The sequence below is a fragment of the Artemia franciscana genome, chromosome 18 (genome assembly GCF_032884065.1).
Source record: "Artemia franciscana chromosome 18, ASM3288406v1, whole genome shotgun sequence".
NCBI lineage: Eukaryota > Metazoa > Arthropoda > Branchiopoda > Anostraca > Artemiidae > Artemia > Artemia franciscana.
The window spans coordinates 18,698,831-18,715,958 of NC_088880.1; the positions used below are offsets into that span (position 1 = coordinate 18,698,831).

At 34.3% G+C, this 17,128-nt stretch overlaps 1 protein-coding gene across 2 annotated transcripts in view; it reads left to right on the plus strand.

Moving 5' to 3' along the window:
* Nucleotides 1–17,128, plus strand: part of LOC136038707 (kinetochore-associated protein 1-like) — a 284,373-nt gene that overhangs the window by 43,832 nt on the left and 223,413 nt on the right. The window contains exon 1 of one of the 2 annotated variants that reach the window (XM_065722028.1): nt 10,490–10,723. The exons of the other annotated variant lie outside the window; for it this stretch is intronic. Coding sequence (XP_065578100.1) covers nt 10,535–10,723 — 189 coding nt within the window. The 5' untranslated portion in view covers nt 10,490–10,534. Of the gene's footprint in view, nt 1–10,489; nt 10,724–17,128 lie in introns of those variants that run through there. 2 annotated transcript variants of the gene reach the window in all.

A 17,128-nucleotide genomic window follows, 5' to 3' on the forward strand; every position in this document is an offset into this window, starting at 1 on the left:
TGTCAGGTTTACCGACCCTCGAACATGCAACGTACAATTGTCCATGGGAAAAACAATCAGTATTAAGATCTATACCACATTTTTCTAATGATTGACCTTGAGCTTTGTTAATGGTGATTGCAAATGCTAATCGAATTGGGAATTGCAATCTTTTAAATTGAAAAGGCAGATCCGTTGGAATCATGGGAATGCGAGGAATAAGAACAGCCTCACCCTCAAAAGGCCCTGTCAAGATTGTGGCCTCTATTAGGTTTTCCATTGTTTTTTTACGGCAAGTCGCATGCCATTGCAATGCTTTGGTGGGTTGATATTTCTTAAAAGTATTATTGGTACGCCTATTTTAAGTTGTAGCACGTGTGGTGGAAACCCTGAAAGATCTATGGAATTTAAAAATTCAGATGGATAATTAACCGCTTCATTTGGTTCCAAAACTGTGTCGACTGACTTGCAAAGGACTGCCTGGTCTCGAATCTTGGTCAAAACAATATTGTTGATTTCGTGGACGTCTATATTTTTGGGTGCGAGAATTGCTCTTTCACTTAGCCATTTATTATTTTTATAATTTTTTAGAATATTCGGAAATACTTTTTCAGTCAATTCATTTTTGGACGTCACTAAATTACAGAAATCAGCAGGTAGTTGTATACGTCCTGAAATTGAGTCTATCGTATCATAAATGTCTTTTTGTTCCGACGTTAACTTGGAAATGTTATTTTGTACATACGACAATAGATCACTCGTACTGTAACTTTGTTCACGATCCAATTCTACACATGTCGAAACAGCAGCGATACGGTTAGGTGAAGGCATTCCCAAATCCTGAAGAGGTTTGTTTGCCATACGTACGCACAAATCTTCTATAATAACTAAAGTGTAGTTATAAATTTCTGATGTAAAATCAAAAGTCATATCTGACGTCTCTAACTGTTTTCGATGGAGTATATCTTCGGACATTTTTGACTTATATTTTTCCCATAACTTTGTAGGAGCTGATGGAGAGCAAGTGCACGAATTTGACTTGGGGTTGACGTTTCGCACGCGTCATTGATGCAGTTATCCCAGTGTTGGTCATTCTCCAATAAATTCAGAGCTTGGCATGCACTACGGTAAGTGTCATGTATAGTACCGTTTACAGTTCTCAAATACTCAAAGGATGTCGGACCGGGTACATTCACCAAAAGCAGGCGTAGAAAGAAGCATTCATGTTGATTGGGGTGAACGGTGTAGAGTCTTCCTATCGTGGTATCTTTGAAGATGGTAGGTTGGCCGTAAACCCACTGGTTATCTACTTCGATGGTGGTACCGTTGCCATTGTAGGTTCTTCAGTCATTTTACAATTAGAAATTTCTCTTTCAACGGTCTTCTTACAATTAAAAATTTGTCTTTGAACGATATTCTTAAATACCTGTGTCCTGGTCGTCATTTATATTCAATGTGTCCCGGTCGTCATTTGTGTCCCGGTATCCCAGTCTGTAATTTCTCTTTGAGTGTCCCGGTCGTTATTTATATTCCCTCTGTCCCGGTCTTCATTTGTGTCCCGGTCTGTAATTTCTCTTTGAGTGTTTTTTCTTTTTAGTATTTTTTAGTTTTTTACATTTTTTCTTTTTTCAGTTTTCTTTTTCTTCTTTATTTTTCAGCTTCACTATGAAATACATATCGCCGAACCTTTGTTTTTTTTAACTAAAATCTGGTAGGAACTGATGACCTTATCCAAGTCAAAATCCCAAACCCAATCATCATCGCTATCATTTTCAGTTTTGATATGTTTTGACTCTCGCTGTCCAGGTGGATCTTCATCTAACTGCGCGGTTTTGCGTTCTTTAGTCTCAAGCCTGTTTCCTTGCTGTTCTTTTGATTCCTCGGCACGCTTTCTTTCCTGACTTTCTCTATCAGCAGCAAGTTTTTTGGCATAGACTCTTTGAGCATCTTCATCGGCTTTTGCCATTGTAAGTTCATCAGTCATTTTAAACTTAAACATTAATAGATTTCTACGTGAACATATATGTCTTAAATATCTTTAATGACGTCACCGTCATAGCAAAAATGACGACAACTAACTTCATGACGTCAGTCGACACAGAAACATGACGTCACCTGATCCACAGACAGACAACTTATTTTTGTATATATATATATATATATATATATATATATATATATATATATATATATATATATATATATATATATATATATATATATATATATATATAATATCTGACGACAAATCTTTTAAAGCAAAAGCCGTGAAAAAACTTTCTAAGGTAAGGATGAACAAAAACGAACAATTAAATCTATGGCTGGAAAAAGGTCTAGGGAAAAAACTTTGTGGACTGTTAGCAAAGATGTCACATGCAGCAAAGACGTTGAAAGTGGAATAGATAGCCCCATGGTTCTTTTTTCACTGTTTGAAACGTTTGATAGTGCATACAGGGAAGACGAGGAAAGTCGAATAGCTAGCCTCAAGGTGCTTTCTCTACTGTTTAAAAAAAGTTCGGATGAATATTTAAAGAATCTGATATGAAATCATTGGATCAGTTTTAAACCTATTAGATCACTAATGTACACTTTAGATAACTTATAAACGCTTATAGGTAACTTATAAAGGCTTTTGATTACTTATAAAAACTTTAAATCCTTTATAAACGCTCTGTTTTACTTATAAACTCGTTAGATCTCTTATAAACACTTCAAATCATTTATAAGCACTTTAAGTCACCTATTTGCTTTAAATCATTTATAAGAACTTTGGACCACCTATAAGCCTTTTAGATTACTAATAAAGGATTTTGATCACTTAAAAGGGTTTTTTACAGTCTATAAATCCTCTAGTATTCTTATAAAGGCTTTGACCACCTATACGTAGCCCACAGAATCTTTATGAACGCTCTAGAGCCCTTACAAACTCTTTAAAACACACATAAATGCTAAGGAACATCTAAAGCATGAGATCACTCAAACATTTTAGATTAGGCAACTGATCACAATTGATCTCTTATAAATACTTCAAGTCTCTTATAAATGCTTAATATAACTTTTAAGCACTTTAGGTCACTTTTAAACGCTACAGAACACTTTTTAAAGCTTTTGATTAGTTGTAAATTTTTAAATGACGTACTTTAAATCTTACTTGTACCATCTGTTATATTGATATTATTTTAGATCCCTTATAAACTCTTTAGATCCCTTACTAATGCTTTTGGTAGGGTAGAAGGCTTTAGATTGCGTTTAAACTTTTCAGACGCTTTTAAACGCTTAAAATAACTTATAATCGCTTTAGATCACTTTACAGTGATTTAGGTCATTTAAAGAGGCCAAAAAATACTTTAAACGCTTAGCTCTCTTGTAAACACTTTTACAGAATTATAAATGCTTTAAAACGATATATAAAATTGTATCATTCCTTGTCAAGTTCAATTGCTTTAAGAAATGACAAGGGACTGAACAAGCTCCTATTGGAGGTTACTATTGCCAAAGGAGGCATTTTGCTCAACATTCAAGTAGTCCTCCTATCAAAAATGACAAAAAAAGCAGCTAAGGCTTAAGTAAATCTAACATCGGCTGTAGGCAAAATCTTACCCAATAGCCATTTCACCACCAATTATGCACCATTACACCAATTATATGTAATGTAGAGTTATAAATAGCTCCACATTACTTATAAAAACGGTGGGTCGCTTATAAACGCTCAGGAATACTTATAAAAGCTTGGAATACTTTTACACGCTTAAAAATCTTTACAAACGCTTTAATTTGCTTCTAAGCGCTTTAAAACACTTATGATGCTAAGGCGCATTCAAAGCTCGAGATTACTTATCAGCACTTTAGATTACTTACAAACGCCAAAAATCATTTTAAATACTTGTGATTGCTTGTAAACGCTTATAAACAGTTATAAATGCTTTAGACGTTTTAGATCAACGGTTTTGAAGAATTTTAATGCTTTAGTACGATTATAAGCACTTTTGATCAACTTTTAACGTTTAAAAGTTTATATCTAATGGACACTTTATATCATTCAAAATCACGTACAAATGCTTTTGATCGCTTAAAAAGGCTTGGGTCACATAAAAACATTGAAATCAATTTCAATTTTTAGCACTTTAGAACAAGTGCTAAACCATTTAGATAGATTACCTAAAAACATTCAAATAATATAAAAATGCTTTATATGACATATAGTTACTTTTAAACGCTTTAGATCGTATACTAGCTCTTTAAATTACGTATAAACGACTTAACATCTTACTTTTTTTTTTACATACGCATGAACAATAGATAGCCTATAAGAACTTTATTTCATTTTTAAACGCCTAAAGCATTTAGAGTGACTTGAGGGGTTTATGCGCAATCTGAAGCATTTTACGAGATCAAAAGCATTTGTAAATGATATAAATCGTTAGATCTCTCTTATATACAATTCATATCACCTATAAAAACTTTGGATCACTTATAAGCACTAAAGAACACTCGTTAATGCTTTACTCTAGTTGTAAATTTTTTGATCACTTACAAACGCTTTGGATCTTGTATATAGGCTTTAGATCACTTATTAACGGTTTTGATTGCTTATAAACGCTATAGATTGCGTAAAAACTCTTCAGATTATTTTAAACGTCTCATATCACTTATAATTAATTTTGATCGCTTATAAACGATTTCGATCTCTTACAAATGCTTTAGATCACCTATAAGCACTTTTGAACACTTATAAGCTCTTTAAATTCCTTATATATACTTAGATCTGAAAGCACTTATTTCTGCCTGGGATTCCTATCAACAAGTGAAAATAACATCATTAGAAAAAGAATTATGTCGGCTTTGCCTCTGACTCAGGCTATCTATCTTGTTCTTTTTTTTTATTAACCACGGCAATTTGATGTTAACTGGATCAATTCGAAGTTAAGTTATTTAAGCCTTTATAAGTGATCTGAAGTGTTTAGTACAAAGCAAAAGTTTTTTTTTGAAGATCTAAAGAATTTATAACCGTTCTCAATCATTTAAAACTATTGTAAAGTGTTTTTAAGTGATCTAAAGCGTTTACACGCACTTTCAGAAAGGAAAATTTAATACTTTTTAAATTAAATGATTTTTACGAAAGTAAAACAGTTGGAAATAGGGATGATACCTTTTTATTGACAGTGAAATATAAAATTATTTAACTGGATATTTCGAACACATATACAGTGTTCATCATCAGCAGTAAAACTGCTGAACACTGTATATGTGTTCGAAATATCCAGTTAAATAATTTTATATTTCACTGTCAATAAAAAGGTATCATCCCTATTTTCAACTGTTTTACTTTCGTCATGGAAAGGCAGTGTGGTCTTCGAAGTTATCTAAATGATTTTTGATCGACAATTAAAATTTGAATTGTTGTTCGTGTTTCTTCTCTGCATTTAGAGATTAATATATAACTGGAGAAAAATATAATTCTTTTATCAAAACTTTTTGTCGTCTTACTAGCTGATATACCATTTTTGAATATTCTCTGAATTCATCTGAATTTTAGAATTCATCCGAAAATTGTCTGAATTCAGTTTTTACTGAATATTTATAATTCAAGTGCTAAAACCGGCTGGAAGAGTACCCTCATTTAGAAATTCCTTTGGTTGAGAATGGAGAGGTTTCTTCATTTACCATAGGATATGGTATTATACGGTAATTTACCATATATTATGGACAGGGCCGTATCCAGGATTTTGTCGGGGGGGGGGAGGGGTTTCGCAAGGATTTTTCGCAAGGAGGAAGTATGTTTTCCGTTGACTTTTAATTAAAATGAACTTGTTTTGAAAATCAAGCCATGGCTAATTGTAGAAAGAGCCAAGACAGATATTCCCGGTGAAAGGCAGATCTGGCATAAGCCCTTTTTAGGATTGTATAAAAATTTTGTCATTTCACTTGTTGATTGATAGGTCTATCACCCATCCGTCCATATATCATTCCTAGTGCAAAACTAAGGTAGATAGTCATAGAACCAAGGGATGAAGATTGGCTTGATTTTGGATTGACGCGTGACGGACAGTGTCCACTCGACTTCTTTTCAAAATGGGGGACTGAATTTACACACAAAAAAACTAAAAAAAAAACATAAAAAATTTATTTGTAACCATTTTTTACGTTTTTACGAGTCAGACAAACATTTTTCGGTGGGGAAATAAAATAGATCATAAGCGGTGTTTACTTCCAGAAAAATGAAGCAAGAGGCTTTTCTTGCTCAGGGGGGAGAATTCTTTGAAAGACACCATAGTCTTCTGTTCATCACTAAGAAAGTACAGTGATTAATGTTGAAAAGGAAGACTGTTTTCCTAAATTAGTGATTAATATAGACCAGCACTTAATGATTTATGTTGCACTTAGGTGTGCTGCCAGACTCAATACAAATGCAGAGGGGAAGTATCTAAGATAGATAAAAAAAAATGAAGATCTGATTTTCACTTTCAACTAAGACTGTACCCTATATTCAGTATGCTAAGTAGTATGTGCTGAGGGAGAATGATGAGAATCCTCTAAATACATTGAACGTGTTTTCAGAATTACGCTATTACCTAAGAAGAGGGGGAGGAAATTTCCGAGAAAAAAGCGCTCTGTTGTTGATGATGTCGAATAAGAGATTGTAGTTTTCAATTAGCCCTAATTTCTTCTTTCAGAGACTTCATTCCAGAGGCGCCATTTGGACCAAATCTTGGGATGGGCATGAACTCCATCTTGGGCCCCCCAACTTCCTTCATGTCGCGTAAGAAAAAATGCGGGTTTTGGCAGAACATCAATCAAATATTCTAAGCAAAAATGCATTTTCAGCACCCGTGTGTTGCTTGGAAATGTACTGTAACCGAATTTGGAACTCAGCCCCACTGACCTCTAAGATTAATTCTAATATTGAAGATCACAATCAACAAGGTTAAGTGATTAAACTGGAAGTGGAAAATTCAAACAGACTACAGGTTGGCGTTCCTCAGCAAGAACCTCTCTTATTTAAGTAAACAATATGTCGATGAAAGTAATCTTCATTAGCACGCTAAGGGTTGCAACCAAAATCTTGGTTTTCCTTCAGCAGAATTCTTCCAGATCAAATATCTTTACAAAAAGGAAAACATAACAAGAGAAAAAATATTACAAGACCCAAGATAACAAGGGGAACCGCCGAGGTTTCATCTTTGCAAAATCATCAACAAGCAGGTTGTGGTCCAATTTTTTACCAAGTCCTTCTCTGCAAACATCAAAAGGAGGTGACTGAGAAAATCGTCTCCTGTTGTATACTGCAGGTAGTTTTTACTATTTCTAAGCGAGAAAACAAACGCTCATTGCTTGCTGTTGTCACAGGAAGTGTGGCAGTAATACAAAGTACTTTAATTACTTCTGAGTAAGCCACTGGTAATGCCTGAAGATGATCGACAATGTCTAGGAAGTTTTCCAGTTTTTTCTCCTCATCGAGCAAGAAATGCATGGTAATACCAGTTTGAGATTCGAAAAGAATGTCGTCAATATCCAACTCGCCGTAAAGAGCAGAGAAACGCTTGTGCAATTTTGTGTCCATAAACTTTGTCGAGCTTGGAGTGTGCTCAGCGCTGGCAAGTTATCTGTGAACCTTCTGTCAAATTTGGCTAGTATACGGTCGAAAGTCTTGGAGTGCTCTCGCTTCATTTCATCCGCCAAAGTAAAAGTCCAATTTCCAGATTGGATGAAGTTCTTTCCTAGCGTCAAAGTTGTCACAAATTGTTTCAGATGCTTGGTGATCTTTTGAGTTCTAATGCTAATGACTATAAATACCTTTATATTTACCTAACTAAAAAGTTAATAGGCTTAATGTTGTTAAGTCTTTTACTTCTCTCTGTGCTCTTGTCTTTAGATTCTTATCGTAGTGTTGGCCTACGATCTTGGGTTTGACCAGTAGAGGATGTCAAGCGTCTCTAAATTTCATAAGGTTTATGTGTTGAGCATAAAAATGTTTATTTACACATATGACACAGTAAATGTACATAAGACGAGGACAGAAACCGAATAAGAACTGACTCGAGTAATCTAAAACGGTGGCTTATATTCACTAAAACAAGGAAATAAACATCGAAACATTTGACAGGAACTGACCTATTTTAATATGTCAACTTAGAGGAATTACTGTAAAAATTCAGAATATATAATATTAATATAATCATCTAGGAAATGGGTATTTGACAGAACTTGATAATTTTATTATGTATCTAACCTACATTCAAAGTTTACAATGATTAATAGCGAATAACATGATTACCCCAAGGATCGTCAGGTAATTACGCTCTTTGGTTAATAGGCATGCAGTAATTTCAAATCAATTGTACAGAATGGATTATGTAGGACATAATGGATTATTATGGCCGCCAAAGGGCCCTTTGTGGTGGAAGCTTGGGCCCCCTGGAAAATCTGGGGTGGGCATTTGCCCACCCCTGACCCCCCAAATGGTCCCTCTGCTTCATTCATAAGTAAGTTCGAAGGTATAGGATCTGGAATTATTTACGCTAAAGTTACTGTAGCTGAACCAAATCCTGGTCTTTTGCCGCATCTATGCTTATAGTGGATTGACTATCAATCAAATTTAGCTAGTGTTACTGATCAATTTTTACAAAGTGAAACGTTTTTCGATACAACAGTAGCTGTTGAGGGATAGTTAATTAAAGAACAAAAAATGGTATTGTCAGTATGTTCTCCCTATTTTTAAATTTTTTTAAAGGAAAATTGATGTTCGCCTCCTATTATACTATTGAAAGATTCTAAACATGACGATTTAAAAGCAGATGTAGGAACAGTCCTGCTCAGAATGAACTAAATTAACTCCCTACAGTTGAACATAGTTTAAAAATCAGAGAACTTTATAAAATAGAGACCTGAGAAAGCAAGCCCTACCTCAACAAAAGACGATTTTAGGCATCGCTTTTGACAATACAAGAGCAGTTGTTAGAATAGTGCTACTCAGAATTAACTAAATTCGCTCTCTCAGGCTGAACCCGACGTCCCACTAATTTTTCATCGGCACACCCTTGATGAAAGACTCACTGGTGTGGAAAACATTTCCGGCAGAGTGCTGGTATACCAACTATCTATCTATATGTTTATGCCTTGATTTTTCGATTTTGATGTGCTAAGTAAGCTTTTGTGCTAAACAACTTTATAGAAGTCTATCAATATTGATTTCTTATCATAAAATAGGAATAAAAGCTTACAGACGGAGTAGGCAGTGGTTTGTTTTAGGGCGGGGGATTCCAGGAAAGAATCTAACACGATTTTCTTAAAGAGCTCATTCTCTCACCTAGAGAAGTCCTTTTGATTTCTTGCAGCATAGTTCAAAAACTTATGTGAAGTGTCTCAAAGAAATAAAAGTTTCCTCTTTACAAATCTTATTTGCTTGGAATATTAATCAGGATTAGAATATTGGAAGCTACAGTGATGACAGTGGTCAAGTATGGTTTCGAAGCATCAACGCTCCAAAAATTAGTGGGAGATTTGCTGGATGTTTTCCAGAAAATGTTCCTATTAATCATTTTTAGTACCTTACTGACTGTTTGTATCTCAAATAGTTGGTCTTACGAAAAGTCTGGTTCAATCCCACTTTCTAGGTCTGTAATAGGGGTTGGGAAAAGTAGGATACACTCTACGGATGAAGGAAGACAGATTGATAAAGATTTCCTTTTCAGTCAGCTGGCTAGGACTAAATGAAAAGCAAATCGTCGTCGGTTCAGGTGGAAGGATGTCATAAGGAAACATTTAAAGGAAATGGAAACTTCCTGGGAGGGTGTAAGTAGAAAAATTTCGAATTGATTGAAATGGAGGAGGAACGTGCGTAGCTGTGTTGGCATCAGTCGGTTTGGTGGTGCGGTGAGTTTTTAGCAGTAGCAGTATTAGTAGTAGGAGATTACAAAGTAAAAAAAGACTCTTGATCGTATAGATCTTTGAGTAGTATTGTGTGCGTTTCTTTTTGTTCGTATTTACCACTGTAATTATGTAGTACGTGTTGTCAGAGTTCCAAAATACTTTTACAGACTCGTTTCTACATTTTGATTCGAATAATGCATCACTCAGGGGATTTTGAACGAATTTGAGACTCCTTCCTGATAAGAAAAATTGGTTTTTGACGGGTGGTGCTTCACCGAAGAAAGACTAGTAGTACTCGGCCACTTTATATAAAGTCAGATATTTGTCCTTCGCCGTCGAAAAAAACAGGGTGATGTTGGGTCCTAAGAATTAATTAAACTGACTTATAGAATTACGATATTTGAAGTTGTGAAAAACGGAAAACTAAGGAGAAGGAGAGTATTAAAAGATAAAGACTACATTCATTGGTTCAAGTAATAGAAGCCTGTTTGTAGTATTCTATACTTTAGTTTAGATTCTGTGCCACTAAGCTAGTCAATGGGCCGACGACACTTGCCTGTTTGACATGGATATCGAAGTTTTAGGCTTCTAACACTTTTTGGGTTAAAACTTAACTTTTTCAATTTTATATTGGCAACACTGTCGGCAATCTGAAAATAACTCAAATATCAAAAATTCGAAAAAAATGACGGATTGGGGAAATGTTTCAACTACTATAGATTGTGAAGATGAAGCTACCAATTACGGTTATAATTCTGAGCAGACATTTTTCTCTGGAGCTTTATCAAAGAATACATTTTTATCAAGTTTGCATTCTTCAGCTGCATGTTTGTATGATGTTACTACTTTGGCAATTATACACCCTTCAACACAGGTTCACATAAACTTCTTTTAATCTGTTTAGTAGAATATCTTATATTTCAGTTCTTCAAATTATAGGTGATAGATTGTATGTCACCTTGGAAAGCAGGCTAGGCCTAGCCTAATTGAGTTAGACTTTGAAGAATGAGTAAATTTTGGTAAATAGCCTATAGGCAGGGCTGGATTTAAATCCTTAGTGACCCTAGACCCAAATGTCTGGTCCCTTAGGCCCAAGTATCGATTTCTTATGGAGGGGGGGGGATTTATGGGGAAATCTCCAAAAATTCGGCGATAGTAGAAGCCCTGAATAGATGGTGGTAAAATTCTAGTTAACTGACTTCTTGATATCATGGAAAGGGTTTTTGGGTAGGAAAATGAAACTTTCAGGGATTGGTCTACAGACTAAATTATGCCCTGGGAAGGTATTTTAAAATACCCACCTCTACTCCTCCCTCTAGAGGGCCCTGAAATTTGCCTCTATGACAGGTCTATACCTATTGAAATTTTGACAAAACAGTATTTTACCTTAATTTTCAGTTACTAGTTGCTCTTTTGGTAAAATTATAGCAAACAATATTACTGGCTTTCATATAAAGTGAATATACCACTTGATGCCTTTTTTATGCTCTTTATAAATATAATAATTATTTCTACTGGAAACTCAGATTTAAGCACTTTTTGACCTCTTAAAAATGACCTAAATATGGGGTATAAAAAGACTTAAAACATTGGTCTCAAACTTAATAACATTGGACTCAAACTTTCTGTTACATTATAAATCCATTTTTTAAATTTTATTTTATCCACAAGGACTGATTTTCCATGATTAAATTGGATAAATAAATTTTATCAATGTTATGGCATATTCTTCTTCCTTGTTGCTGAAATTTCAATTAAAGCATGCATTTTTGGTCATTTTTACAAAATAATAGGATATTCAAAACCACAAATCTGTAATAGTTTAGAAACAAATTTGGGCTATATATTTGCACACCAGGGGGGTGGGGGTAAAGCATAGCATATATTAAACACATAAACTAACCATTGCTGTATTTAATATAATTAAATTTATAGCAAACAGTATTACTGGCATTCATAATAGCTGGCTTTCATATTTTCAACCAAAAATGCATGCTTTTATTTAAAATTTGATGTCAAGGAAGAAGAAAACATCATAACATTAGAAAAATTAATTTATCCAAATTAGTATTAGAAAATCAGTGCTTGTTTATTATATAACATTAAAAAAAATTGATTTATAATGAAACAGTAAGTTTGAGATCAATGTTATAAGGTATTTAAGGTTCAAGACCAATATTCTCAGCCTTTTTTATACCCAATATTTTGGTCATTTTTAAGAGGTCAAAAACTGCTTAAATCTGAATTGCCAGTAGAAGTGATTATTATATTTGTAAAGAGCATAAAAAAGGCATCAAATGGTATATTCACTTTATACAAAAGCCAGTAATACTGTTTGCTAAAAATTTACTGCTTTTTCTCTGCCTTTGGTTCTGAAAATGCAATTCCTGTTATTTGAGTAGAATTTTGAGCCATATCAATTTTTTTTTCAGAATTTAGGAAATGTATTTGCATATCTTTAAAACCTTATAAAATGGAATTGAGCATAAGTTATGAAGCTGAAAATAATTTTTTTGTACTTTAATTAAGCAGAAGTTCTTTTTTGCAAGGTTTCACTTTTATAACACACATATTTTCAAAGGTCAGGGCCCTCTAGAGGGAGAAGGAGTGGAGGTAGTTGCTTCAGAATACCTTCCCTAGACATACTTTAGTCTGTAGATTCATCCCTAAAAGTTTCATTTTCCTAACCCAAACCCTTTCTGAGATAGCAAGAAGTCAATTAACTAGGCTAATAAGTAGCCATAAGTAGGCTAATACCAGATAGAGGTGATACAGAGCTCTCAGCTGGCATTTTTTTTAGATATATGACAGTTTATAAGTGTCTATAGAATTCTTATATTTTTTAAAATCAGGTTTCTGCAAATGGGTAGCACAGCTGCAAAGTGTACCTGGCACTTTTACAATTAACACATTAGTCCAGTTCTGATGAGAAAATTATTGCTTAGTGTTTTGTGCCCCTAGACCCAGACCTAGTGAGACTATGTGTAAATCCCACCCTGAATATAGGTCTTTATAGCCTACAATTCCATTACTGATGTTGAGATAAGTCAAAGTCTATCTGTTTGTGCTCTTGTCAATAGTAACTTTCACTCATATATGTCTTCCCCCCTCTGAAAGTCTTGTATATATCCCTTGGGTACAGGCCTATACCAAACTAAAAACAAGCCCTTAAAGAGTAGAAGCCTGTAATTAGGGCTATTGAAAGGAAACCTGTTAAGAAATCAATTCTTACTTGATAAGGTGCAGTGAAATTTTAGGTAATACTTGTTGAATGTTCTTCCATTATTTTACACCTCCAACTCCCATAAGGTGCAAATATCAGCCTACAGGCTAGACCAAATTTTATATTATTTATGTATTTTCTGGTTCTTGATTATGTCAGCATTGAAATTACAGGTAAATGGGTTGAAACAAGAGTGAAATACTATGACATGCATAGGGAAATACATAATTTGTGTTAAATATTTGTACATCAGGGGGGAGGGGTAAAATATAATAAGTGCATTAAAAATGTGTTAGACTATAAGTTTTCTGTGCCCCAACTCTAATTACCCAAAATAGGATAATCCAAAAGGGGGATTAATATATTTATCCCATCCTAATTATCCAAAGGGGGGGGGGTGTATTTGCAAGTAAATTGATTATTATTTGGAAAGAGCATAAAAGTAGGAATCAAGTAGTCTTTTCACCTTGTGCTTTTGGATCCAGGAGTTTATTCTTCTGAAAATACCTGCCCCCATGGAAAAAACATTCTTGTTGAAAGGAAATTACTCCCAAAAATTTAATCCCCACTGCCAATTCCCCTAGACAATCCTCTGCCCCTATGTTTCCCAATAACAAATAGTATCTGTAAGCAATGAACAAATTACAAAGCTATAAAAGGCCCTTAAATTTCTACAATTGGGTTCTGTGGTTGCTTTGTAGTTTGGGAGAGAGGGAGGTATGTCAAAGGATGCATTTAAATGCCAAAACCTCCCAGCTCTCATTGAGCTATCAGATAACTACAGAATTAATTCTAAGGGAGAGACAAGAAAGGAGCTAGAGACAGAAATTCATACATAATCCCCAGAGGTGAAACCAAGATTTTGCTTGGGGTGGGGGCAAAAGAAACTTTAAAAAACACATCACAAATGCAAAATTAATATCTACTCCTTTATGATTTGTGGGAATATGTCTTGTCTACACTGTTGTTATGAAAGTAAATGGTAACATTAAATCCCAAATTGAGCAGGATTTATTCCATATAACAGGGAGAATGCCCCTTACTCATCCACATCTCCACCTTATGGTCACAGAAACTTCAGAGGGTGCTCATTAGATCAGAAATTGAGACTTCAATTCCTTTTTTATCAGTCAAAAGTGATTGGAGACCAACCAGCCATGGGAGAGGGAAGGATTTTCTATGGGAGGGGTAAACACTGGCCATTGTCCCTGTGTCAGTTATGGAACCTTGTATGTATTTTCTGGTTTTAACAGATAAAGAGGGCTATATGCAAGACCATTAGGATTGAGATTCAAATAGTTATTATTCTTAGAAAGAGCATAAAAAAGGCACTTCACTTGTCCCTATGTCATCAATAGGATCATGCATAGATACTCTAATTTACAATAAGCCTAGGCCTGTAAGTCTACAACAGAAATCTGGTAAAGAAAAGGAATTAGATTTTCCAATTCCCTATATAATGCTCTGGCAATCATGCCATGTCACAAGATTCTGCTTCTTAAACTAAACCCTGTTGCCACAAAAGAGTAGGGTAATACCACTCAAAATTGAACAGTGACTAGACTGACTACTCCATGAAAAATATTTTAATTAAAATATATCTGTCATAAACATGGATAGTATGGTTCTAAACAAAATTTCTTCTAATGGCCATTCTAAAGTAAACATTATGAAATTGTGAAAACTACTTCAAAACATTCTAAAATACCTACCATAATTACTAATGCTAAAGGTTGGTGTGCTTTACTTCCTCTAATGGAACAATATATAGTCCAATCAATCAATCAAAATACAAGGTTGTTCTCAAAAGTATCCAATGTAAATGTGAAGATGGCAGCCCTCATCTATAAAAGTCAAGGAATTTAATTATGTGTCTTCTAATGGGAATATCAGTTATTTTGGGAATACTGCTATCTTGATAGACATTTTAGTGAGTTGGTAGGAGTATTCTTGTGAAAATATATAAAGAGGAGTATCGAGCTATTGTAAAATATTTGTTTTTGGAAGGTAATATGCCTATACAATCCAAAAGATGAGATAGATTCTGTTTTTGGGGACAGCTGTAAGAGTTTGGGGAATGATGGATGTTTTGGATATCCAAAAAGTGCAATCAATGAAAATAACATAGCTATAGTTCACTAAATGGCCATCAAATTAGAGTGATTGAGATAGGAGAGGCTATAGAAATGTCCAAAAAATGTATTCATCAAATATTGAATCAAGATTTATGAATGAGAAAGTTGTCTGTGTATTGGGTGCCACATTTGCTGATGATAAACCGAAAATGTGTTCAAACAAACATTCCTAACGCTTTGTTGCTGAAGTTTAGGTTTAATAAATCTGGGTTTTAGCACTGACTAACTATTGTAGGTGAAAATTGGATACACATGAAACAAAAATAGAGTCAAAATAGTGGACTGCAAATGGGGAGCTGGCTCCAAATAAAGTGAACACTTTTCAGCTTGGAAAGTGATGTGCAATAGGTTTTAGGGTATTCATGGAGTCATCTTAATCAATTATCATCAAGAAGAGCCATCCATTACAGGATCATACCACACATCATTACTTGATTAGAACAAGGCAGAAATCGAGGAAAAATAGCTATTTCTTCAGAAAAAGAATATTCTGTTTTGCCAAGACAAAGCTCTGTCTCATACACTAATAGTTGCCATGGCAAAAACCTAAAAATAACAGTTTGAACTGCTTGACCATCCATCTTACTCACTGGATCGAGCTCCAAGTGACCCTTTTCTGTTACATCAACTAAAAATTGCACTTGGAGGGTAGAGATTTTGTCAAATGAAGAGGTAGTCATTTTCATGAAGAATTGTTTCGCAGAGTTGAATGCCAAGTATTAACTTCATGGGTTAAAGATATGGGAGTATTTCTGGGATAAGTGTTTTAAGTTACAAGGAGGCTGGAAAAATAAAATTAAAAAAAGAAATCTTGTGTCTTTGTTAGGCTAGGAGCTTTTCAGACCACCCTTGTATTCCCAATAGCATAACGGTTTTGATCTTATGAATTTAAAAGCAAATGCTAAATAAGCTGCAGGAAGAAAAGAGTTACATTACTGAAATTACAATGAATGGTCTATATATAATTTGGGCTATATATTTGTCCATTAAGGTAGCAGGGGGGGGGGGTGTTGGTAGAGTAAAGCAAAATTATGTTTAGTAATAATAAAAACAAGTATTTTAGAATGTTACTCAGTAGTTTTCACAATTTTTTATTGTTTCCCTTTTGAGTGGTCATGCACAGGAATTTTGCTAGTTTTAAATTGAACAAATGAGCTCTTTAAGATGTTTCTAAGACAACAAATGGCCATCTCAAAATTTCTATCAGATGCATTTCAGGAAAAGATGATGTGGGGGGGGGGTACCCACTCTCCAATCACTCTGAATCTTTAAAAGAGAACTAGAACTTCTGATTACCGATCCGATTAGCCCTCTCTGAAGTTTATATAATTACCCTTTTTATACATACCTTATTAGTCACTAGGGTATAACTTACAACCCTTGCCCTGAGAGCTTTAGAGGGGTTGTCATCCTCAAAGACATAATTTTCAGATCTTTCAACTACTTTGGACAGAATGGCTACTAAAAATTTTAATTGGACGCGTTTGAGGAAATGTTGGGCATGTTGAGGAAATGGGTTTAGTTGCCCTCCAAACACTTTCGACTATTAAAAAGGGCCCTAGTCGTTTCAATTTCCAATTGAATGAGTCCTTATCAAAGTTTCTACGACTAGTCCTTCAGAACAAAGTGCCCTGGCCTAAGACAAAAAATAATAAATAATACAAATTTTTCCACATTTTTCAGTTGTGATGGCAGTGATTGCTACGTTTGGCTAGAGATTTAAATAAGGAACAAAATAGTGCATTTACTTTTTTCTTTGTGAGTTCTATTGTATTGGTTATGCTGGCTATTGTACTGGTTATGATATATATATATATATATATATATATATATATATATATATGTATATATATATATATATATATATATGTATATATATATATATATATATATATATATCTTATTAATATCTGATTTATTG